This window comes from Aotus nancymaae, unplaced genomic scaffold (genome assembly GCF_030222135.1).
Source record: "Aotus nancymaae isolate 86718 unplaced genomic scaffold, 86718_ANA_hifiasm-v0.15.2.pri h1tg000062l, whole genome shotgun sequence".
Lineage (NCBI taxonomy): Eukaryota > Metazoa > Chordata > Mammalia > Primates > Aotidae > Aotus > Aotus nancymaae.
This window is the reverse complement of record NW_026988476.1, coordinates 15403650-15429115: the sequence shown is the minus strand read 5'-3', so window position 1 is coordinate 15429115 and position 25466 is coordinate 15403650. Positions and strand designations below refer to the sequence as shown.

Genomic DNA, 25466 nt, shown 5'->3' with positions numbered 1-25466 from the left:
CAGGCGTGAGCCACCGCGCTCAGCCAGAATTTTTTTTCTTATGTAAGGAGTCCTGATGTTCAACTATTAAATCTTTATTACACATAAGAGCATTATAATAAACGTCGGTGTGCAATTATTCCACTCTAACTAAGATTTCTGTCTCAGTCAATTCCTGACTTCTCTCTAAACCTGACAACTTTGAGTAACAGCTGTAAATTTGTTTCCTTGTGTACTGAGAAAAAATATATACATCACAGAGTTACGAGGATTAATAATGTCATTCTTATTAGCAAATGACATCCTGAGTGCAGCTTCTTTAGAAATTGTTTTATTTGTTCAAGTTTCTGAACTTCGTTTTAGACAAACTTTCTCGTGTCTGTATGTGGGGAAGAGGATGAGCAGTTTGTATTTAAGTTTCAGTTACGTGATCTTTAAAAGGGAGATGGTGGCCGGGTGCGGTGCCTCACGCCTGTAATCCCAGCACTTTGAGAGGCCGAGGCGGGCGGATCGCGAGGTGAGGAGTTCGAGGCCAGCCTGGCCAAAATAGTGAAACCCTGTCTCTACTAAAAATACAAAAATTAGCCAGGTGTGGTGGTGTGTGCCTGTGGTCGCAGCTACTTAGGAGGCTGAGGCAGGAGACTAGCTTGAACCCGGGAGGCGGAGGTTGCAGTGAGCCGAGATCGCGCCATTGCACTCCAGCCACGGCAACGGTGCGAAACTCCGTCTCAAAAAAACAAGAGGGGAGAGATGGTGTGGGTTTCCTGATCGACAAGGACTGAACCAGTTTAGGTGTGAATTTTTAGGATAGAACTAGATAAAACGAGATGAGGAGTCCATTCAGGGGCTGTTTTCTTTTAACAGGTAATAGACTGGGTTTTAAAGCCATAACTGCCATACGTAATAAAAGTGAGTAATGGCTGATAAATGTCGCTACCATCATAGGCCGCTTCACAAGGGATGAATTCAGAATTAAGGACCACTAGCGGTCTTCAGTTAACTGCTGAGACCACAGCGGTAGGTTTTTTAACCCGGACTCAACAAAGAAGCCCACATAGTACAGCCTTGACGTCACTCAAAGGCCCCAATCCCGACTGCTAGTGCAGTAACCCGCCCCTCGACCTCCGTCAGGGACCACGCCGCGCCTCAGGGGGCGGGGCGATGCCGAACTGCGGCGGGCTGGCTCAGTAAAGCAGAGGCAGCGGGGGAAGATGGCGGCGGCTGTTCCACATCGGGCGTGGACCGTGGAGCAGCTGCGCAGTGAGCAGCTGCCCAAGAAGGACATTATCAAGTTTCTGCAGGACCACGGTTCAGATTCGGTACCGGAGGCGGAGGGGCGGCCGGGCTGGTGCGGCTGAGGGACGCCTCACCCCCCTGGAGATGCCCATACATTCCGTATTCCTCTGTGCCCCCGCCCTCGTCTTCCCGCGGCCGGTGGCCTGGCAGGCCGCGGCGGCCCAGTGTGCGCCTCAGAGCCTCGCTCCCGCCCCTCGGCGTGTGCTACTGGGGCGGCGGAGCAGCTTTATTTCTTGGGGCACACGGGCTGCAATTGTAGAGTCAGAACCTCATTGGGATCCTTGAGTAGGGGTGGAGGCCAGAAAAAAAGGGACCCGAAGATATTGGGGGTTAGGGCGGGGAGGCCGAGGAATAGTGGTATGGATGAGACTCCTGGGAGTGGGGCGCTGGCTACTAGGGAAATGGGAAGGGATGTGAAGATTTCTATGGGAACGGTTATCCAACTTGGCTTTTCTCAACAATTTACTAAATACTTAATATTAATGCGAGTGATTTTTTAAAAATACATAGGTTGTGGTTTAAGTTTTGGTTTAACGTATCGACCCTTTAAATGACCTTCTCACCTTTATACTTTAAGGGAGGTACGTGCACATTTCTCTTGTGCAGTGGTCTCCCATTGTTACAAACAGATTAAGAAATTTATTTGGAATTCTTTATACTGTATGCTCTCCATTGTCAGCATGGTCTCCATCTTAACCATCCGTCTATAGTGAAGTTATTTTTGTCATTTTTTTCCTTTGGAAATTAAGATCATTCATGTGTCTCTTAAATTGCTGAGATAGTTGTGCACGCCGCATTCTCCTCTTACAAGCGGCAGACTGCTTGTGTTTTCTATACAATTTTAAAAGTTATAAACTTTAATTTAGAAAAATTGTTTCTGGGTTTTATTTTTGAGCTGGAGTCGAGCTGTCACCCAGGCTGGAGTGCAGTGGAGTGATCTCGGCTCATTGCAACCTCTGCCTCCTGGGTTCAAGCGATTCTCCTACCTTAGCCTCCCAAGCAGCTGGGACTACAGGTGCGCGCCACCACGCCCAGTTAACTTTTTTGTATTTTCTTTTTTGTTTTATTTATTTATTTATTTATTTTTTTATAGAGACGGGCTGTCACCATGTTGGCCAGGATGGTCTTGATCTCTTGACCTCGTGATCCGCCCGCCTCGGCCTCTCAAAGTGCTGGGATTCAGGCTTGAGCCACCGCACCCGGCCTTAACTTTTTTGTATTTTTAGTAGAGACAGGGTTTCACCACATTGGCCAAGGTAGTCTCGAACTCCTGACCTCGTGATTCACCCACCTCGGCTTCCCAAAATGCTGGGATTACAGGTGTGAGCCACCGCGCCTGGCCCGTTTCTGGGTTATTTTGAGATTATATTTTTCATTTTGGACGGGTGCCTTGACAGGGCGATATAACAACTCTCCAACTTCCAGTTCCTTCTTCCTGAATCGTTATCCTGGCATTTGCATCTTAGATTAATGTAGTAAATATTAATACAACATCTGTAACAAAACCTATTCTCAATGTTTGGAGGTACAAGAGCTAAAAAAAAAAAGAACATATATCGGGGAGCTTACCCCATTTTAATGGAGCTGTTTTTTCTTAAGCTAATTAGTATTTCATCTGAAACAATAGAATAGACATATCATTAACATTTATTAATCCCTTTGTCCTGTACTTCATCATAGTCTTATGAAACAAATCATGCCAATGTGGAATCGAATGTAAAGCTGGGCCACTTGGGACAATTTCAACAGACTTGGATTATCAAAATGTTTTTATAACATAGTAATCTTTTAAATCCATAGTCTCGGCCAGGTGTGGTGGCTCGTTTCTGTAATCCTAGCACTTTGGGAAGCCAAAGGGGGCGGATCACTTTAGGCCAGGCATTCCAGACCAGCCTGGCCAACGTGGCAAAACCTCGTTTCTACTAAAAATACAAAAGAAATTAGCTGGGGGTGGTGGTAGGCGCCTCTAATGTCAGCTATTCGGGAGGCTGAGGCAGGAGAATTGTTTGAACCCAAGAGGTGGAGACTCTTACTGTGTGATAGACTCTATGCTGAATGCATCAAATGGATTGTTACATTTTTATCCTTATAGCAAATGTTTGACACAGATGCTATTATTAATCTTCCACTACAGATAAGGCTGAGTCTTGTGGTTTTTTTGTTTTGTTTTGTTTTTCTGGGAGATGGAGTCATACTCTGTCGCCTAGGCTGGAGTGCAGTGGCACAATCTCGGCTCACTGCAACCTCTGCCTCCCAGGTTCAAGCGATTCTCCTGCCTCAGCCTCCCTAGTACCTGAGATTACAGGCGCACACTGCCAAGTCCACCTGATTTTTTGCATTTTAGTACAGACAGGGTTTCACCATGTTGCCCAGGCTAGTTGCAAACTCCTGAGCGCTGGTGATCCACCCGCCTCAGCCTCCCAAAGTGCTGGTATTACAGTCATGAGCCACCATGCCTGGTGAGGCTGAGTCCTTAGACAGGCTTAGTCCCCTTTGTAGTATCAGACAGCTAGGATTTTTTTTTTTTTTTTTTTTGGGGGGGGGACAGAGTCTCACTCTGTCACCCAGGCTGGAATGCAGCAGCGTGATCTTGGCTCACTGCAACCTCTTGCCTCCAAGGTTCAAGCAATTCTCTTGCCTGAGCCTTCCGAGCAGGGACTACAGGCATAGGTCACCATGCCCGGCTAATTGTATTTTTAGTAGAGTTGGGGTTTCGTCATGTTGGCCAGACAGGTCTCAAACTCCTGACCTCCGGCAATCTGCCGACCTCGGCCTCACTCCCAAAGTGCTGAGGTTACAGGCGTAAGCCACCATACCTGGCCCAAAGAGGTAAGATTTTAACCTAGGTAATATGACTCCACGGCCCATACACTTAGCAATTATGTGTGTGTGTGTGTATGTATGTGTATGTGTAATGTTAGGCATAGTTATCTCAACATATCTGTGTTACCTGCTTGTATAACAGTGAGTCTTCCTAGTCTCCCAAGAATAGGTTACAGATGCCTCAGGATAGCTATGCCCAACCTGGCTGGAGGCGCTCAAAGGCTGTACCCAAGTATCTTCCTGCAGTGAGCAGCTGCCTCAAGTCACCACAGTGTACTTGCTGTATAAATGTTATTTTTTGTGGCTGCGTGACTGGGAAAAGGTTAAGACGAACCACTCTGTCCAGTACATAACACTGCATTCCAGTCTTGTGAATAATTCTTATAAATATCCAATTTTTAAAAAAATCTATCTTACATTTTTTTGTAATGAAATAGAGTATAAACTATAGGTTTTATTTCTTCTTCAATACTAGTACTATCAAAAATACAACTGCTAACATAAAAGGGTCATTTTCTAATTTTAGACATTTCTTACTTGAGATAAGTTATCTTGATTACCCAGCTTTTTCCCTTATAGTTTCTTGCAGAACATAAATTATTAGGAAACATTAAAAATGTCGCCAAGACTGCTAACAAGGACCACTTGGTTACAGCCTATAACCATCTTTTTGAAACTAAGGTGAGTATTGTTAGATTCTGTTGGCAGAATCTAACAGAACTTTTGAAATTTTATTTCCTAAAAGATGTTTAAAATGCATTTATTTGCTGAATGTGTTGGAGCTTCTCCACCTGCAGTTTTTCTGAACCGTTATCATAAGTGGACTAGCTGTCAAATCTAGCAAGGCTAATCAGCAATATGGCAGAATGTTTCATTATTTTCAAAGGGTTTGGATTTTGTAGCTTAAAGTGAGACAACAAATTCTTAAGGCCACTAAAGTTATAAATTCATTAGGGCAGTGGTATTTCCATATTACTTTAGCATATAGTATATATTAAATTTTTTGTTTTATTATATATATTAAATGTTATACAGAAAATAAGTTTCCATTTCACTAATGAATTTAAAGTCTGGTTTTGATTTAAGCTGAGCATTTACAAAAATAAATTTTAAGATATTCTCCCATATTTGTTCACTATGAAATGAGTATCTTCCACAGAAAAAAAATCTTTATTAAGGAGTTATTTGAATAGTATTTATATCTCTGGGTATGAGTTGGCCTTTCTTATGTCATGGTTCTCATTTCAGAATTTATATTGTAAGCTGGTTTGAAAGTAATAATTTATGTTTAAAAATAAATTATGAATAAAATTTATTTGTTCTTAGTTTCCTTAGACCATTTATTCACAATTGTATTATATAACCTATATTTATTGTCCAGATGTTCATTTAATTGAAAGGCTGAAAATCTTGATGTTGTTCCTTGGCTTTAGTCTGTCCTGAATATGATGTTAGAACATTTTCCTTACAGCGTTTTAAGGGTACTGAAAGTATAAGTAAAGTGTCTGAGCAAGTAAAAAATGTGAAGCTTAATGAAGATAAACCCAAAGAAACCAAGTCTGAAGAGACTCTGGATGAGGTCTGTATATACTATTGTCTTATTTTATCATGTGGATTCTAGAAATTGTATTTATTTCTTTATTATTTGCACTAATTTCTCATCGTGAAGGGTGGTCGAGTATGACCACTTTGAATAAGCCAAACAGTTAGTTGGAGTGTGCTGTTTGCCTTAGGGTCAGAAATAATCCTAAGAACTAGTGCTTTACAGTTTTTAGCCTATCCTGTGAAATACTTCTGACATTATATTTATCATTGCTGCCATAGGTGGCCAGATCTTCTGAGCTTTTGAAGCTATTTTAAGATCTTGATTCTATAGCCAAGTTGGACTAAGTGAAATAAACTTTCTTTTGATTATTTTTAGCTGTTTCTAATGTACGTGATGTCCCTGGCAATAGAAATAATCCAGGCTTGGCTGCAGGATGTGGGTTCATCTGTCTCAGCTTTCCCAACTCAGGTTTTATATTTTGGTACAAAGGTTTAAAGAAGCAGATTCATTCATTTCTGCAAATTGACAGCCTTAGTAGAGCTAAGATCAGCTGCTAAGAACTGACTTAGCAGAACTGAATAGATTATAATCTTGTAATTTCCGATCATATGTAACTATCTAAGCTCACTCATTGCTAGCAGTCTTAGTATCAGTGATAATAATCTATCGTTAGTTCTTGTAAAGAGATGTAGCCTATTGATGACAGTGTAGTTTTTGGATATTTGTGGAAAGTGTAAGTTCAATTATACAGTTACAGATGCTTATTTTATTAAAGGTAGATAATTTTGCATGATTTTTTTCCTGTTGGCTAAAAAGCACAAATTAATGATTGTGGGTATATGTACATATAAAGCAATTTTAAAGTTTATCACAATTGCCAGGCGTGGTGACTCAGGCCTGTAATCCCAGCACTTTGGGAAGTTGAGGTGGGCGGATCACCTGAGGTCAGGAGTTCAAGACCAGCCTGACCAACATAGAGAAAGCCCTTCTCTACTAAAAATACAAAATTAACTGGGCATGGTGGTGCCTGCCTGTAATCCCAGCTCTTGGGAGGCTGAGGCAGGAGAATCGCTTGTACCCAGAGGCGGAGGTTGCAGTGAGCCGAGATCACACCATTGTACTTGAGCCTGGGCAACAAGAGCAAAACTCTGTCTCAAAAAAAAAAAAATTAAAATTTTTTTTAAAAAAGTTTATCACAATTAATATTTGATAAATGTTATATCTAATGACTAGCTACTAAGGTAAATGGAGCAATTATTATTGAAGGGTTTCAGAAGCAACTGGCAACATAGTTTGCCTTCCAGAAAATTAGAATGAGGGTGGTTTTAGGAGACAGATAGTATTTCATTAAGGAGTTAAGAAAAGAAGTTACAAATAAACTAAATGGCAAGTTCATAAGAGCTAGAGACAATCTAGAGAGATCTTATGAGGATCCTAAACTATATCATTTTATTTAAAACCTCTTCATTTAACTGGCCAGCTTGAGCCCAATTATGTACTGTGTCTGTTTTCCTAGCACCCTAGATTCAAAAGCCTCTTGTCTATTCCCTTGCTAACCCTTATTATTGTCTACTCTGTCTTCATGCTTTGGGACTAGAGAGCACATAATCATAAAACCTTTTATTGAGCCTGGTATAAACTCATGCTTAATATTAGCCAGGCATGTTTTCTAGTTTCATTGCTACTCAACAACATTTATACTATCCTTTGCCCTATTCTCTATCACATTGCTCATTGCTCACATAAGGTATTTGACATTTTCTCACAAATTCTTACTCACCTTTTTTTTTTTTTTTGAGACAGTCTTGCTCTGTTGCCCAGGCTAGAGTGCAGTAGTGCCATCTAAGCTCACTGCAACCTCCACCCCCTGGGATCAAGTGATTTTTCCACGTAGGCCTCCCCAGTAGCTGGGACTACAGGCATGTGCCAGCACGCCCGGCTGATTTTTGTATTTTTAGTAGAGACAGGTTTCTCCATGTTGGCTGGGCTGGTCTTGAACTCTTGACCTCAAGTTACGTGCCCACTTCAGCCTTCCAAAGTACTGGGATTCCAAGCATGAACCACTGTGCCTGGCTTCCCTTCTTATTATATGCTCCTGTGTTCTCTTTTAACAAAATGTGAATGTCTATTGCCATTCCCTTCTTCCCAGCTTAAAAGTTCTCTGAATCTTTGTCTCACTTTTTCTCTCATGTCTCCTTCAGGACTAACACTATCAGACATCTTTCTTTTATTTTAAATGTTCCCTTTTTTTTTTCCCCCATTTTCAAGCATTCTAAGCAAGACCTCAGACCTGGAATGTTAGAAACGTTGTTCCTCTCTTGCATCCCTTCTCTTTCTTTATCCATTCAGCCTCAAAATGGGTATTCTAATAAGATTTCTGAAACAATACTTTGCAAACCACAGCCTGCTGAAAAATTTTCAATTATTCTGTGCGGTCTAGAATTGCACTGTTCAGTATGGTAGTTACTAGCCAGATGTGGCTATAGAGTGCTTTAGCTACTTTGAACTGAAATGTGCCTTAACAGTAAAATATGTACTGTTTCAAAAGTGTGATTTAGTCATTTAAAAAAAAGATTGTAAAATATCTCATTATTTTTATATTATTTATTGAAATGATGGTATATGGGATATTTTAGTTTAAATAAGACATATTTTTCATTTAAAAAATTTTTATTTTTTTAAGACAGGGTTGGCCCAGCACGGTGGCTCGTGCCTGTAATCCCATAATCCAAGCACTTTGGGAGGCCGAGGTGGGTGGATCACTTGAGGTCGGGAGTTTGAGACCAACATGGTGAAACCCTGTCTCTACTAAAAATACAAAAACTACCTGGGCGTGGTGGCGCATACCTGTAATTCCAGCTACTCGGGAGGCTGAGGCAGGAGAATCGATTGAATCCAGGAGGCAGAGGTTGCAGTGAGCCGAGATGGCGCCACTGAACTCCAGCCTGGGCAACAGAGTGAGACTCAGTCTCAAAAAAAAAAAAAAAAAAAAAGACAGGATTGTGCTGTGTTGCCCAGGCTGGATTCGAACTCTTGGGCTCCAGCAATCCTCCTGCCTCAGAATAGCTGGGACTACAGGCATACCACTGCCTGGCATAGACATACTTCATCCCTTTTTACATTTTTAAGTGCAGCCACTAGGCAACTTAAAATTACATTAGTCTCATTTTTATTAGTCACCACTGGTCTTCAATATATATATATCCAAATATTTTATTCTTGGCATTCAAAGCCTTTCAAAATGTGGCCACTGCTAAATTCCATATTCCGTGTTTCTATAGATGTATTCTTGGCCCAGTGCAGTGGCTCACGCCTATTATCCCAGCACTTTGGGAGGCTGAGGCAGGTGGATCGTTTGAGCCCAGGAGTTCAAGAACAGCCTGGGCAACATGGCCAAATCCCATCTCTACCAAAAAAAGTAGCCAGGCATGGTGGTGTGTGCCTGTAGTCCTAACTACTCAGGAGGCTGAGCAGGAAGGATTCCTTGAGCCTAGGAGCCATAATTGCAGTGAGCCAAGATTGTGCCACTGTACTACAGCCCAGGCGACAGAGTAAGACCCTGTCTCAAAAAAAAAAATTTTTTTTCTCTGACCACAAATGTCTGCTCATTGTCTACTAAATCATGCCCTTTCCTACCTCCATATTTTATTTCTTCCTTAGAGTGTTTTTTAGTGTCCTATTTGTCAGTTCTGTGCTCCTGTGAAGACCCAGCTCATGGGCTCATTGCTTCCTCTGAAGTTTTTACCATGTGAGACTTTGCTATACATACATAACTGCATAAATTCCTAAGCACACTGTATTTGTATTATTTCTACCTTATATATTTTAATATAAAGACACTTGTCTAATACATCGTATTGGACTTTAAATCAGTCATAGTCCATATATTTATTGTCTATTATATATTAAATAGTGAGGAAGATTTTCAAGGTATGAATGAGTATTGTACAGGAGAGAAAATATAAGGTGGGATAGAAGCTCACACTTAGCAACTAGAAATGAGTATAAAAGTACACAAACCAAAAATTTGATAACTTCATCTTTGATAACTTCTTCATATGTAGTCATTACCAACTTCTGGTGATTCTGCCTCCAAAATACATTCCAAAGCCATTCATCGTTTGTCATTCTCACTGTTAGCACCCTTGTCTAGACCTAGACTACTACTTTTTTTTCCTAACAAGTCTCTCCACTTCTACTTTTGATTCCCAAGTCATTTTTTATATTTCAGTCACAGTGATCTATTTAAAACGCCCTCCTGGGCGCAGTGGCTCACACCTGTAATCTCAGCACTTTAGGAGGTGGAGGTGGGCAGATCACTTGAGGTCAGGAATTCAAGACCAGCCTGGTCAACATGGTGAAACCCCATCTCTACTAAAAATACAAAAATTAGCCAAGTGTGGTGGCTTATGCCTGTAGTCCCAGCTACTTAGGAGGCTAAGGCAGGAGAATCGCTTGAACCCAGGAGGCAGAGGTTGCAATGAGCTGAGATCACACCACTGTACTCTAACCTGGGCAACAGAGTGAGACTTGGTCTCAAAAATAAAATAAACACAGATCTGATTCTGATACTTATTTAAACTCTTAATTGGCTAATGTCCCAAAGATAAAAACCCAGACTCTTAACATGTCCTACATATTTTTCTAGCCTTATCTTATGCCATTCTCCCTTTCATTGCTCCCTTACAGACAAGAATAGTTTTATGCTTTTGAAATATTATTAAGCAGGCACAGTGGCTCCCACCTATAATCCCAGCACTTTGGGAGACTGAGGCAGGTGGATTGCTTGAGCCTATAAGTGAGCCACGATCGTAAAATATTGAGATATTTTACAGTGGTGTGATCACTCCAGCCTTGGCAACAATGAGACCCTGTCTCTTAAAAAAGGGGAAAAAAAAGCTGGGTGCGGTGGCTCACACCTGTAATCCCAGCACTTTGGGAGGCTGAGGCATGTGGATCAGGAGGTCAGGGGTTTGAGACCAGCCTGACCAACATGATGAAACCTGGTCTCTACTTAAACATACAAAAATTAGCTGGATGTGGTGGTGCACACCTGTAATCCCAGCTACTTGGGAGGCTGAGGCAGGAGAATTGCTTGAACCCAGGAGGCGGAGGCTGTGGTGAGCCAAGAGCACGCCACTGTACTCCAGCCTGGGCGACAGAGCAAGACTCCATCTCAAAAAAAAAAAAAAGGAAAAAAAATTATTGAAAATTTTTTTTTTTTTTTTAGACAGTTTCACTCTTGTCGCCCAGGCTGGAATGCAGTGGCAAGATTTCGGCTCATTGTAACCTCTGCCTCCGGGGTTCAAGCAATTCTTCTGCTTCAGTCTCCTAAGTAGCTGGGATTACAGGCGCCCACCACGACACCCAGCCAATTTTTGTATTTTCTGTAGAGATGGGGTTTTACCATGTTGGCCAGGCTGACCTTGAACTCCTGACCTCAGGTGATCCACCCACCTGGACCTCCCAAAGTGCTGAGATTACAGGTGTGAGCCACTGCACCTGGCCGATTGAAATATTTCTATGCTATGTGCACCTGCTCTACTGAGAAGGTCATGGAAGAGACGAGTTCATAGGGCAGTAGAATTCTGGAGCTTCAGGGAGGGATAGATTAAGATCCTGCATGGTTTAGGCCTTTGGACACAGAACTATAAGCAGTAATTATTAACATCACTCTAGCAATTGAGTAGAGGACTGAAGGTGTCAGAGATAAACACAATTGGACATTAAAGTGGTATAAACAGATTTTTTTTTTCAGCCTATTGACAGTAGGGGAAAGAGCTGAACTATCTCATTTATGGAGAGGTAACTGGGTCTTTTTAAAACAATCAGGGAGTAGGGAGGGATTTAAGTTAGGGAAGTGAAAAATTACAAAAAGCAGGAAGTGGGAGTTGATCCATATGAAACCTATCTGAGTTTGCTAACTGGCGCTTATCAGAGTTAGGCTCCCACAGAGACTGAGAGACGGGTCCCTTCTTCATCTTCAGGTGTTGCCTGGAACAAACAGTAAATTTTTTTGGCAGCCTTAAATTTTCTTAGATGGGCACTTTTAGGAGGGATCGGGTCCTCCTAGGAATAAGGCCTTGAGCTATTTGAAACTTGTGTTTGTTCAAATCTTTATAGGCCAAGCTTGAGGCCTTGTGAAGAAGAGGGCTCAGAGTAGCCTAGCTAGAGTTTGGTGAGGGAGAGACTCTTTTGTCAAGAGGTAGACTATTTTGCAAGGAGATCAGACTTTTTTTTTTTTTTGAGATGGAGTCTCACTCTGTTGCCCAGTGGCGCCATCTTGGCTCACTGTAACCTCTGCCTCCTAGATTTAAGTGATTCTCCTGCCTCAGCCTCCCAAGTAGCTGAGATTACAGGCGCATGCCACCATATCCGGATAATTTCTGTATTTTTAAGAGAGATGGGGTTTTACCATGTTGGCCAGCTTGGTCTCGAACTCCTGACCTCAAGTGATCTGCCTGCCTTGGCCTCCAAAGTGCTGAGATTACAGGCGTGAGCCACTGCACCCAGTATGGATTTTTTTTTACTTACAAGTTTTGGAAAAGGATAAAAATCCTAGCTAGGGAAGTGAAAGTGAATAAAAGTTTGCATAACTTGCCTAATTATTAATAGATTAGGAATAAAGAAAACGCTGTTTCTCTTGCTTTTCAAACTCAGGAACTAATAGATTTGAAATACTTGATATACAACCACACCTTTGTTACTTATTTTATGAAATTTAGAAACCACGTACAAATTTGGATAATGCAGATCTCTCTGAATTTGGTCTGAATTCAGAAACCAAATAGATTTAGATAAAGAGGATACTTTTAAATTTGGCCTACCTCTTTTTTTATTTAAATTAACCTCCTTAGATTCTTGACAGTTAATCTCTCTGCTTTCCTCTCATATATGAATTACTACTGATAAAATTAATCTGTAACCTTTTTTTTTTTTTGAAGACCCTGATAATTCTGCTTTGTTCTAGGAAATATGCCTGTTATGGCAGTTTCTTTAGGTAATTTCATCCATTGTGTGAACTTATTTTTCAAATCAGGGACACAGGCAATATCACTATATTCATTCTAATTGGATATAATAAAAACACCTAATAATATCAATTATTGCTGCTAAAACAGTTCAAATCTTTGTGGGGGGAAGTTACCATCCCTTATTTTAATGCCTTATGATTTTATAAAAATTAAATAGTAATTTTTTAAAAAAACTTTAGGAAATAACTGAAATCATTTTATGGTTTGCTGAATAATTAACAATCTTGTTAGAAGAATTTTGGCTTCCAAAGAAGCTGGAAGTTTTTTGAAATTAAATTATAGATGTTTAAGTTACTAATATTCATATCACAGCCTTGAAATGAGACACTGAAGTGTTTGTTTTTTTTAAGTCATAGAGGTGGCCTAGACGGAAAACAGTTTATTACCAAATCCATCAAACTCTTTAAACTGACTTTGGTCATTGTTGGCTATTGTTTGTCATTCTTCTAAAAGACACAAATTAATAACTCTGTGTGTATGTTGTTTTTTGTTTTTAGGGTCCACCAAAATACACAAAATCTGTTCTGAAAAAGGGAGATAAAACCAATTTTCCCAAAAAGGGAGATATTGTTCACTGCTGGTATACAGGAACACTACAAGATGGGACTGTTTTTGATACTAATATTCAAACAAGTAAGTCTAAATGTAATCTTACGTTTTTAGCTTAAAGACATTACAAAATACTTGGGTGGCAGATAGATGAGTGGTTAGCCTTTTTCTTCACTGTCACCTACTTTTATCCAGATGTACTTTCCCCCAAGAACTACTTGGAAGAGGTCTTCAGTTCACTGATTATTGGCTGGCTAAAGACCTCTTGTTCATTGGAAAGCAAAAAGTAAGGAATCTCAGTTTAAACCTGGTTAATGTCCCAAAGTAAGGCTTTAGTATTTGAATAGAAAAGGCAGGATAGTGTGCTGTTTTGTGATATAAGCATAGGTCCTACCCCTCTACCCTTTGATAAGAATATAATTATTTTTACAGCTAGAATTTTATTGATGGGTGATCTGGCTTTGTAAATTTTTCTTTCTTTTAAAATACATAGTATTGTAATTCTGAAATCAAACCACTATATTTTTTCATTGTAACTTAATTTCTTAATAATAGAGTATATCATTAATTATAAGGAAAATCTGTTTTACAGGTGCAAAGAAGAAGAAAAATGCCAAGCCTTTAAGTTTTAAGGTCGGAGTAGGCAAAGTTATCAGAGGAGTAAGTAAAGAATGCCAGTGAATCAGTAGATATTCTGACACATGTTGTTTGTGGTATGATGCCGTAAAAAATTAGGTTTGGGGATATAATAAAAAGGAAACAGAACTTGGAGTCTGACAGATTGGGTATAATCATTGCTAGCTGATCTTGTACAAGTTGTCTGGATCTGTTTTCGCTATCTATAAAATGAGGACAGTACTGCCTACCTCAAGGTTGTTAGAAGATTCAATGAGCATAACTTAAGCAACTAATACAGTAGGGGCTTAAATGTTAGTCTCTTCCATGTGTACCCCTTTTATTGTTTTTCTTCATACAGTCAGTCTTTGTCACAATGTTTGGCCCTCTAAATTTGTCTTTAAGATTCCTAGATAATGTTTTATAACTATTTACCATTTACATATAATTGGGAAAGGTAAAATATGTTCCATTTTAGTACTCATAGAAGCAAAGTTTGTTTCTGAAGCCTTTTCACTTCATACAGCGCAGGCTGCAATACCAGACAATTGTTCAAACATAAGCATGCTTTAACCTAACTTACATGCTTTTATCTAACTTATAAGTGATAGATAACAGAAGGAAACTGAGAAAAGGGGAAGTTAGGCTTGACCTGTATTGACCATTATAGTGTACAGAAGAAGATAAAAGAGCAGGACTGACCGTCACCTTCTATGAATCAGGCTTTCATGCTAGGCCCATTGTTTGTTTTAAATTGTTAGTCTCAGAACATCAGACACCAATAATTGAAATGCCTATTTAAATGCAGTTATAAGAACCTTCAATATATTACTCTCTGTACTATCGGTAGGTCATAAGATATGATTCACACAATCATATGCAGAATATAAAACATCTTAGCCAGGCACCGTGGCTCACAGGGAAGCTGAGGAGGGTGGATCACCTGAGGTCAGGAGTTCAACACCAGCATGGCCAACAAGATGAAACCTTGTCTCTACTAAAAATACAAAAATTAGCCAGGCATGGTGGCAGGCGCCTGTAGCCCCAGCTACTTGGGAGCCTGAGACTCTCAGGAGAAGTGGTTGCCTGAACCTGGTAGGCAGAGGTTGCAGAGAGCCGAGATCATGCCACTGTACTCCAGCCTGGGCAAGGGAGCAAGACTCTGTCTCAAAAAAATAAAAATAAAACATGTAATTGTTATCTGCCTTTACCAAGTTGATACCAAGTATATATCAAATTGGGCCATTTTTCTATTTCTGAAACTTACTTGCATATTGGCAAATTTCTTCTAGTGTTCCATATTCTTTTTTTTTTTTTGAGATGGAGTTTAGCTCTTGTTGCCCAGGCTGAAGTGCAGTGGTGCAATCTTGGCTCACTGCAACCATCTTCTGGGTTCAAGCGATTCTCCTTCCTCAGCCTTTCGAGTAGCTGGGATTGTAGGCATGCGCCACCTCACCTAATTTTGTATTCCTAGTAGAGACAGGGTTTTACCATGTTGGTCAGGCTGGTCTTGAACTCCTGACCTCAAGTAATCCACCCACATCAGCTTCCCAAAGTGCTGGGATTACAGGCATGAGCTACTATGCCCAGCTAGTCTACCATATGCTTAATGTCCAAATGTGACCAGCCTTTGTCCTTTGAGCTTTAAATGATTGTTGCATTTCAACAGAGTGTATAATATTAGGAATATTACCCTTGTGGTCAAATCTGAAAAATATGGGGAGGCCTACCCAGAAGCCTTTTACTGAATTTCTTTGAAAAGTTAGTTTTACCTTTTGCAAAAGACCCTAGTGCCATAACATTTTAAAAATTATATTTTATGTTAACAACATGACTCTACTATTACAATGTGGTCATCTTAAGACAATTTTAGTTGAATACTTGCCAGTATATTCCAGTAAAAAACTCTCAAGTTTGTCCTGTGAAGTAAAAGTGTAGCAGATTTTTTTATGATGATGCCAGTAACAAACTGGTTTTAATAATGTATGGTATGTTAAGGTTTATAAAAAGTTCTTTTCTTTTTTTTTTTTGGTGAGACAGAGTCTCACTCTGTTGCCCAGGCTGGAGTGCAGTGGCACAATCCCAGCTCCCTGCAATCTCTGCCACCTGGGTTCAAGTGATTCTCCTGCCTCAGCCTCCCAAGTAGCTGAGATTACAGGCACCCCACACAAACACACCCCGCTAATTTTTGTATTTTTAGTAGAGATGGGGTTTCACTATGTTAGCTAGGCTGGTCTTGAATTCTTGACCTCAAGTGATCTGCCTGCCTCAGCCTCCCAAAGTGCTGGGATTATAGGTGTGAGCCACCACAGTTGGCCTCAAAAAGTTCTTTTAACATTAAAAAAGCCCTCCTTAAAATACCCTTATTTTTTTCTATTGAAGAAATGGAAGACAAAGATTTAGGGACTCACTGAAGTACACTACCTCAGAATATAGTGAAATCCAGTAATAGATTCTGTGTTTGTTTTAACATACAATCTTGTCTTGACTGTCATAGTATTGCATGTGCTTTTTGCAAAATACCATTAGTTTTTATTTTGTTCTTGCCTTTAGTGGGATGAAGCTCTCTTGACTATGAGTAAAGGAGAAAAGGCTCGAGTGGAGATTGAACCAGAATGGGCTTATGGAAAGAAAGGACAGCCTGATGCCAAGTATCCTTTTTTCCCCTCATAATTAAAAGGAAAAAAATAATCTCAGGATCAAATGAAGATGTAAAAGACGCTGTCTAGGTGAACTTCTAGATTAAGAATCCTGTCCAGACTAGTATTCCTGACATTTAGATGCTTATGTGTCAGCACCTCCAATAGACAACAGTATTTTCTATTGGGATAAAGTTCAAACTTCAGCTAGAATCTTTTTTTTTTCTCTTATTCAAATTCTTAACTTTCAAGACCCTAACTGCGAAGTTTAAACTTAAAAGGCCATTACTAATGTTTTTAAGAGTTTAAGAAGTTACAATGCCAGTACAAACTATAGCAAACTAGGGTGCAAATATGGCTCATGGTAATTTTATGGTACAGTATAATTTTAGGCAATTAAATTCAAAGCTTAGAAATGGAATAGATGTGGAAGATTACCAGTTGTGAACTGAAGGAGATCATAGAATCAACATAGTGTTAGTATAAGCATTTATTATTACTACTAATGACAGTACTCACTGAGAAGTCCAGTTTATGAACATTAAAAAAAACAAGGAATGACTCCAGACCATTAAGACCAGACCAATCCAATAGGTAAGAGGGAAGGTAGTTGATGGCTTTTGTTGGTTCCATTCCCCTTGGACCCGTTAGATTTTAAGTTTGAAAAAACAATTCTTTTGGAAGGCAGCATTCTGTCATCTTATCAGATAAACGTATTTGGGAATATAATAGCTCCCTTAGCTTTTCAAAATCAAATGGCCAGGATGGGCGAGGTAGCTCACACCTGTAATCCCAGCACTTTGGGAGGCCAAGGAGGGCGGATCACCTGAGGTCAGGAGTTTGAGACCAATCTAGGCAACATGGCGAAACCCAGTCTCTACTAAAAATACAAAAATCAGCCAGGCGTGGTGATACATGCCTGTAATCCTAGCTACCCTGGAGGCTGAAGCAGGAGAATCGCTTGAACCTGGGAAGCGGAGGTTGCAGCTAGACGTGATTGCGTGACTGCACTCCAGCCTGAGCGCAAGAGTGAGACTCTATCTCAAAAAAAAAAAAAAATCAGATGGCAGCTGCAGCTCCCTCTCCCATGTGAAGGAGGATTTGAAGACCAATCTGATGCATATATAAATTATATAACTCTGAAGTTAGCATTTTTTTGTTTGTTTGTTTTTTGAGCCAGGGTCTCACTCTCATCCAGGCTGTAGTGCGGCAGACAATCTCGGCTTGCTGCAAACTCCGCCTCCCAAGCTCAAGCAGTTCTCCTGCCTTGGCCTCCCTAGTAGCTTAGGGACTACAGGCATGCACCACCACGCCTGGCTCATTTTTGTATTTTTAGTAGAGATGAGGTTTCACTGTGTTAGCCAGGCTGGTCATGAACTCCTGACCTCAGGTGATCCACCCACCTCAGTCTCCTAAAGTGTTAGGATTACAGGCGTGAGCCACCGCATCTGGCCTTGAACTTAGCATCTTAAAATGCACAGTAAAAGTTACGTACTACCTCATAAAAACTTTAATACAACATATTTTTTTCCTAGCTAGAATGGTATTACTTTTTTGAGTACTTAATAGTCGTAATTAAGTGGTGGCTAATTTAGGAGTACTTGTAAAGCATCCAGGTAAGCATGATCCTAGTCCAAGCTAAATTTATCTAGTGAGCCTATCTAATCAGCCTATCCTGATAGATTATGATCTCCATTTATCATGAAAAATACTTTTAGGGGCCAGGCGTGGTGGCTCACACCTGTAATCCTAGCACTTTGGGAGGCTGAGGTGGGCGGATCACGAGGTTAAGAGATCGAGACCATCCTGGTCAACACAGTGAAACCCCATCTCTACTAAAAATACAAAAAAATCAGCCAGGCGTGGTGACACATGCCTGTGGTCCCAGCTACTCGGGAGGCTGAGGCGGAAGAATCGCTAGAACCCAGGAGGCGAAGGCTGCAGTGAGCAGAGATTGTGCTACTGCACTCCAGCCTGGTGACAGAGCAAGACTCCGTCTCAACAACAACAAAAAAAATACTTTTAGGAACCTCTAGGCTAGTTATGTATTAGCCGCTGAATCAGCTTCAAAGCTTTTCCCTTTGGGATTAATTACTAATATCCAGAATACATAACTGTAATTTTACACTAAGGTTTTGAGGGTAGGGGAGAGGCACTTTTTATTAAATGTACCTTGACTTCTTCAACAGAATTCCACCAAATGCAAAACTCATTTTTGAAGTGGAACTAGTGGATATTGATTGAAATAGCAGTGCTTCAGCTCTAAGGATATCAGCAACAATGACAAAACTTGGCCTTGAAGAAACTTACATAACTAGTTAGAACTTGTTACTATTGTTGTTAAGGGAAGAGTCAACTGGAAAATTCAAGGAGTTAATAAAATTTGTTTACTTGATCCCAACTTTTGAGAGATGTAATCCCTTATGAATCCCTGAAGTCTAAAATACCTTCCTACAGCTATGTAAAATACTGGTCAAGGAAAACTCCTTTTACCTCATGTTGTAAACTAAGTGGCTCAATAAAAATTTATCCAGTGTCTTGATTTGACTGATTTGTTTAGTGTTAATATATTAATCGTTCTGATTAAGTAACTGAAACTACGGACCTCATCAAACCAGGGAGTAACTCCCAATAAAATTAAAGCATAGGGCTTGAGGGGAAACAAAATGCTATAAGGTCTAAAAAATCGTGGCAGGAAGATAATACTTGAATTTAGGAGAAGTGTACTTCAAAAACCTATGAGCCACTAATAAAGGTGAACATAAAATTAATATTACTAATTTATTCCCCCAAAATAAATTCATAAACGATTACTGGATGAGTCTTCAGTTTTATTACAAAAATGAAGATGATCAGTTTGATCAAAATGAAAGTTTGTTCACAAGTTTTACATGAATATTCTAAATACAAAGTCTCCTGAAACAACATATTTTTGATATGATTTTCATTTTTTAAAGGGATGCAAACATTCCATTTTCTCATTTATAATCTCTATTCCAAGGCATAGAATTTTAATAATGTATCCTTTCTGCAGTTAGATCACAGTTCACAAGTATAACTCAAACAGACAAAACCTGTCAGCAAAGGTTAAAAATCCTTTTTTTTTTTTAAAAAGGAGGTAAATCCTTAATAACCAGCCCTTATGTGTTTTCAGAATTTTGTACTACACAGACATGATTTGCAGTCAGGCTTTTCTTCCTACCCCTTAAGGCTACAAAATTCTGTTGCAAATGCATTGCAAAAGAATTCTAGACCACTTAATGCAAAAATCAAAAAATAGTTCTTCAATAAAAAGTAAATTTTATAAATGGTAGGAAATAGTATCTGTGGTAAGCTACTAATTGACATTTTTCCCCTATTACTAAACAAATTGTGTTACACAGAAACAAGGAAGACAAGTTATCAAATACAACAAGCTTATACTGTTTACATCCCTCATTAAAAAAAATAACAATTTTATATTTTTCACACACTCCATTTGAAATTTATATTCCCATCAGGTTGGAGGGGGAGGATAATACTGTCCATAATTCCAAGGATTCTGATAATTGTACTGAAAGGAAAAAGTAAGTATATGTTAGCATATTAGAACTGTGGCAGTTCCATGTGTAAAAGTATAATTAAAGCAGGTATGTTTAAGAAAACAAGTGTTCACTGCTAAAATTCTAGTACTTTATCACCAAAGAATGAATTAATGAATTAGAATAAAAACGTTTTCTAAAAAAAGAAACTATCCTAATTTATGCTAATAACATCTATGAACAAAGAATTATAATTATGCAGACTCACTTGATACCAGGCACTATAATTATATACAGCTTGATTTGCCTGTAAATCACCATCAATCATCTGTGTAGATGATGAAGTTGTATCTTCTGTATGTGCTTTCTTTTCCTCTGGTTCTTCTGATCTATATAAAATGTCAAATGGAAACTTTCAAAACTCCCACATATAAGAACTTTAACGAATAGATGAATGTTAACTGTTTTGCTGAAGTTTTGAACCACTCATGACTTTTTCAAATCATGAAAATAAAGTGTGTAAATTACAACATAAAAATAACACTTAAAAACATTTGTCTTTGAAGGCATTTCCATAATGAAGCACCCCTTCTTAATTTAGCAAAAACTTACATACCCATTTTCTGCTTTCCTTTTTAAAGAATCCTGTTCTTTTAAGAGTGTCTGATGTTCATCATAAGCATTCAGAAGCCTGAAAGGGAAGAAAAAAAAATCCTCTGGAATGAACAAAAACTAACCTATTATTTAATATTTAAAGTTGTTTTAACTTCAGAAACTACCCAAGTAAATTTATAAGCAGCTCCTTTATTTTCAAAATTTCTACTATTAAAATCATAGTCCTGATACTCAAGACACCCCATTCCCTATACTTACAATGGATTAAATAACACACTTGTGTTGAATCTCCAATTTGTCTGCCTATTTTTGCCAAATTAAAATAATATCATTTAATTTCACTGTCAAAATTCCAATAGCTAGCTACTGTCAACTGCCTACTCTATGTACTCTCAATTCAGTCTAGCTTTCAATGCACAACACAGTCAAGATCATACTTCCACTACTTCACAAAAACCTGCAATCAAGCAGATGTTACTTTTATATGAGCTTCAACTTGCTTCCGCCACTGTGTCCTCTGCTCAGCTTGTCAGAATCCAGTAATCGCTAAATGAAGCCCAACCTCCTCTATGAAGCATGACAAATCCATTCTGATCCACAGAGAGATCACAGCCCTCCTAGCAGTTATTTGCTACCTCATACACTTACTTACTTTTTTACTCATATCATTTAACTTGACTAGAAGCTAAAATTACGTATCTTGTACCTTCTTCAGTGTAAACATAAGACAATAAATATACAGCACACAAGCAGTTAAGAGCAGAAACTCTGAAGTAGGTTCAGTCCTAGCTCCACAATGTAGTAATAGCTATGTGACCTCAGAAAAATTGTCTAATCTTTCTTAAATCCTCTCATCTATTAAGAGAATAGAACCCTTACCCTCATTCTGCTATAAATTTTCTGTAAGATAGCTAATATAAAACATTTAGCATCATGCCAAGCACACAAATAATACATTAATATATTAAAATACACTAATAAAAACATTAGCTATTATATTCGTTTTACACAGCCATCAAAAATATATACATACATATACAAACATTCAGATACAACTAATACTCAGTTTATCTACAGTGGTTTCAAGAGAAATCTAAATGAGAATAATCAGAGAAGGCACATTCCTAACAGAGACTGGTATACTTCCTTACTAGAATCAGGTAAGACTGGAACCTCAGAAATGCTCTAGCCAGTATTTGTACTCTTAGTAAACTAAAACCCACTGGAGCATTCCCTTTGAACATCCTCAACTTTCAGTCTTTTACAATGAAGGAAGATGAGGCCACTAGGCATGTTCTGTGAGACCATATCCATTCTCATCTCCAATCTCAGAAAATAGCACTCCTACTGGAAATTAGTCCCATTCATCCTTATTGACCTATATATTAAATGTTTGGGTTGCAGGATTCAATCCTTATCCCATTTCCCTTTTCACAGGATTGCTCCTTGCTGCCTTCTCTCATTCAGTCATGGTTTAAATTGACATTCTAAAATTGGGAAAAATTTTGGAAGGAAAAACAAACCATACGCCTTCTGTCAAGTACATACACATATACAAAACTGAATTTACCCCCATATATATCTGAGGAAAAAGTAAACTAAGTGAACATTTTAAAATTTAACAATGTATTAATCTGTACTAATCATCAAATCCCCATCCAAAAATATCAATGCTCATTTATCATTCAAATAGATAATATAATTAAGATCTTACTTATTGACATCGGAACCAAAATCTTCAAGAAATTCCACTTTTCTCTGAGAAAATGTGATTCTCATTTTAATAGGTAATGAACCATGTACAGCTTTGTCAAAACAACTTAGGATATTTTCTTCATTTTGTTTGAGGTCACCACTGTATTCCATTTCAAGTAAATTGAGGTATAACTTTGTGTTCTCCTGTGTAAAAAGCAGCATCAATTAATATTTCTAAAATATTTTTATTAGAGCAAAGATATTTAAAATGCCTCAATTTTTATATCTCAATTTGAAAAAAATTGAAAATTATATTAAAATACAACTCATGCTAAATATTTTCAGTGTATATCTAAAGGCACGAAAAAATTTATTAACACATTGATGAATTTTTCAACCAATCAATCATCCTAGTATCTCCTAAATTATGCAAATTGTTAAATGCCAATAAATTAAAACTCTATATCCTATCTTGGGTTTAATATGACTTGACCTACCATGACAATTAGAAAATAAAACATAAAAAAATTATCCCTATGCTTCAAATAATTTAAATCTTTACTACAACTATAGATTAATATCTTAACTGGCCATGGTGGCTCAATCCAGCACCTTGGGAGGCCAAGGCAGCAGGATGACTTAAGGTCAAGACCAGCCTGGCCAATGTGGTAAAACGTCTCTACTAAAAATACAAAAATTAGCTGGAGTGATAGTGCACACCTTTAAAAAAAAAAAAAAAAAGGGAGTCTTGCTCTGTTGCCCAGGCTGGAGTGCAGTGGTGAGATCTCTGCTCACTGCAACCTCCACCTTCCAGTTTCAAACTATTCTCCTGCCTTGGCCTCCCGGGTAGCTGGGATTACAGGTGTCCACCACCACACCTGGCTGATTTTTGTTATTTTTAGTAGAGACAGGGTTTCACCATGTTGGCCAGGCTGGTCTCAAACTCCAGACCTCGTGATCCGCCTGCCTCAGTCTCCTCAAGTGCTGGGATTACAGGTGTGAGCCACTATGCCTGGCTGGTGCAAACCTTTAATCCCAGCTACTCAGGAGACTGAGGCAGAATGGCTTGAACCCAGGAGGTGGAGGCTGCAGTGAGCTGAGATCACTCCACTTGACTCCAGCCTAGGTGACAGTGAGACTATATCTCAAAAAAAAAAAAGGAAAAAAAATGGCCAGGCACAGTGGTTCATGCTTGTAAGCCCAGCACTTTGGGAGGCCAAGGCAGGAGGATGGCCTGAGGTCAAGGAGTTCGAAATCAGCCTGGCCAACATGGTGAAACCCGATCACTAAAAATACAAAAATTAGCTAGACGTGGTGGTGCATGCCTAAAATCCCTAGCTACTCCGGAGGCTGAGGCTGGAGAATTGCTTGAACCTCGAAGGTGGAGGTTGAAGTGAGCCAAGATCAGCCACTGCACTCCAGCCTGGGTGTCAAAGCCAGACTGCGTCTCAAAAAAAAAAAAAAGATAAAAGATAAACATCTTAAACTGCAGCTAGAAGCAAACTGCTATAAATGTGTATGTTAAACAGACCTGGCAATAACTAAAATACTGGCCAGGCGTGGTGGCTCATGCCTGTAATCCCAGCACTTTGGGAGGCCAAGGCGGGCAGATCATGGTGAAACCCTGTCTCTACTAAAAATACAAAAATTAGCTGGGCGTGGTGGTGCATGCCTGCAGTCCCAGCTACTCAGGAGGCTGAGGCAGGAAAATCGCCTCAACCCGGGAGGCGGAGTTTGCAGTGAGCCGAGATTGAGCCACTGCACTCCAGTCTGGCAACAGAGTGAGACTCCATCTCAAAATAAAACAAAACAAAACAAAACAAAACCTAAAATTCTAAAACTTGAGAAATTATCTATTACCTATACATTGCCTTTTTTTTTTTTTTTTTTTTTTTTTGAGACGGAGTTTCACTCTCGTTACCCAGGCTGGAGTGCAATGGCGCAATCTTGGCTCACCGCAACCTCCACCTCCTGGGTTCAGGCAATTCTCCTGCCTCAGCCTCCTGAGTAGCTGGGATTACAGGCACGCGCCACCATGCCCAACTAATTTTTTTGTATTAGTAGAGACGGGGTTTCACAATGTTGACCAGGATGGTCTCGATCTCTCGACCTCGTGATCCACCTGCCTCGGCCTCCGAAAGTGCTGGGATTACAGGCTTGAGCCACCGCGCCCGGCCTATACATTGACTTTTGACAACTGATATATAAAAAGTACTCCGTGGAGAAGCAAAATCATCTCACTGCTAAATGTGCTTATAACACAGGAAACACCTATGCTTTTGTTTATAAAATACTCTCCTAAGCCCTCTGTTCTACTTAATAAACAGTAAATTTGTTAATTTCTAAAGGGAAAATAGAAAGCATCACAATGTCTATAACACTTTTTAACCCAATAATCTTAATGTCTCAAACTTTTAATTCAAAACAATTTTTAAAACTTTTTAAAATGGCAACATCAGTTTAGAGGGACTGCTGTCCTCATTTAGTAATAAAATACATTACATACAGACCAAATCTTTCATCACAGTTGCCACAGTTAAAATAAACTGACCACTGGTTTTTTTACAAGATACTTGAAAAAAACAAATACATACTTTGTCTCTTTCAATTGCTTCCAAAAGTACCTTTCTTGATTTTGGAAGGTTTTTCTGTATTTTGAATAGATGCCGGGCTAGTTTGACAGCATAAAATGAAGATTCATTATTTGATTTGGCATTCTTAATGGCATCCTGAAGCAAATGTTCAGCTTCTTCCAGATTTCCATGCCGTCGTTCTAAACTTACTCTTCGTAAACGAACCATTGCCAATCCTAGAACACATTCTTCAAATGTTCTCAAGATATTCCTGGCTTCATTAATATTACCTAGAAACAGTAATTAACATGTTCATGCTTCTGTTTAAACTTATAAAATAATGTTTATACCAGATACTGGCAAACAATCACCCATGAGCTAAATTCAGCAACTAATGGGAAACAACCATGCATATTTACATACTGTCTATCGCTGCTCTGAGGCAGAGGCAACAATGGCTTACAAAACCTAAAAGAACACATGGCTTACAAAGCCTAAAATATTTACTATCAGGCCTTTGAGAGAAAAAGTTTGCCACACTCTGCTTTACACCATCCCTTACCACCCAATTCCTCACTGTA

The 25466-nt window shown here is 39.2% G+C and overlaps 2 protein-coding genes and 1 non-coding gene across 4 annotated transcripts in view; 1 reads left to right on the top strand and 2 right to left on the bottom strand.

Moving 5' to 3' along the window:
* The first annotated feature begins 1157 nt into the window (after positions 1–1157).
* On the top strand, positions 1158–19028 carry FKBP3 (FKBP prolyl isomerase 3). Its single transcript, XM_012456287.2, has 7 exons — positions 1158–1298; positions 4678–4779; positions 5570–5677; positions 13176–13311; positions 13820–13887; positions 16396–16493; positions 18671–19028. The coding sequence occupies exons 1-7, from the start codon at positions 1191–1193 to the stop codon at positions 18723–18725; spliced, it is 675 nt and encodes a 224-aa protein (XP_012311710.2). The 5' UTR covers positions 1158–1190; the 3' UTR covers positions 18726–19028.
* Positions 19029–19291: 263 nt separating this feature from the next.
* PRPF39 (pre-mRNA processing factor 39) overlaps positions 19292–25466 on the bottom strand; it is a 32069-nt gene continuing 25894 nt past the window's right edge. For both annotated transcript variants that reach the window (XM_012456284.2, XM_064365833.1), the window contains exons 10-14: positions 24907–25175; positions 22332–22516; positions 20619–20693; positions 20271–20391; positions 19292–20034 (exon numbers count right to left, since the gene is read on the bottom strand). In XM_012456284.2, coding sequence (XP_012311707.1) covers positions 19978–20034; positions 20271–20391; positions 20619–20693; positions 22332–22516; positions 24907–25175 — 707 coding nt within the window. In that variant the 3' untranslated portion in view covers positions 19292–19977. The remainder of the gene's footprint in view (positions 20035–20270; positions 20392–20618; positions 20694–22331; positions 22517–24906; positions 25176–25466) is intronic.
* Positions 24760–24845, bottom strand: LOC135270480 (small nucleolar RNA SNORD127). Its single transcript, XR_010338653.1, has one exon. It is a non-coding gene; the product is annotated as a small nucleolar RNA SNORD127 (small nucleolar RNA).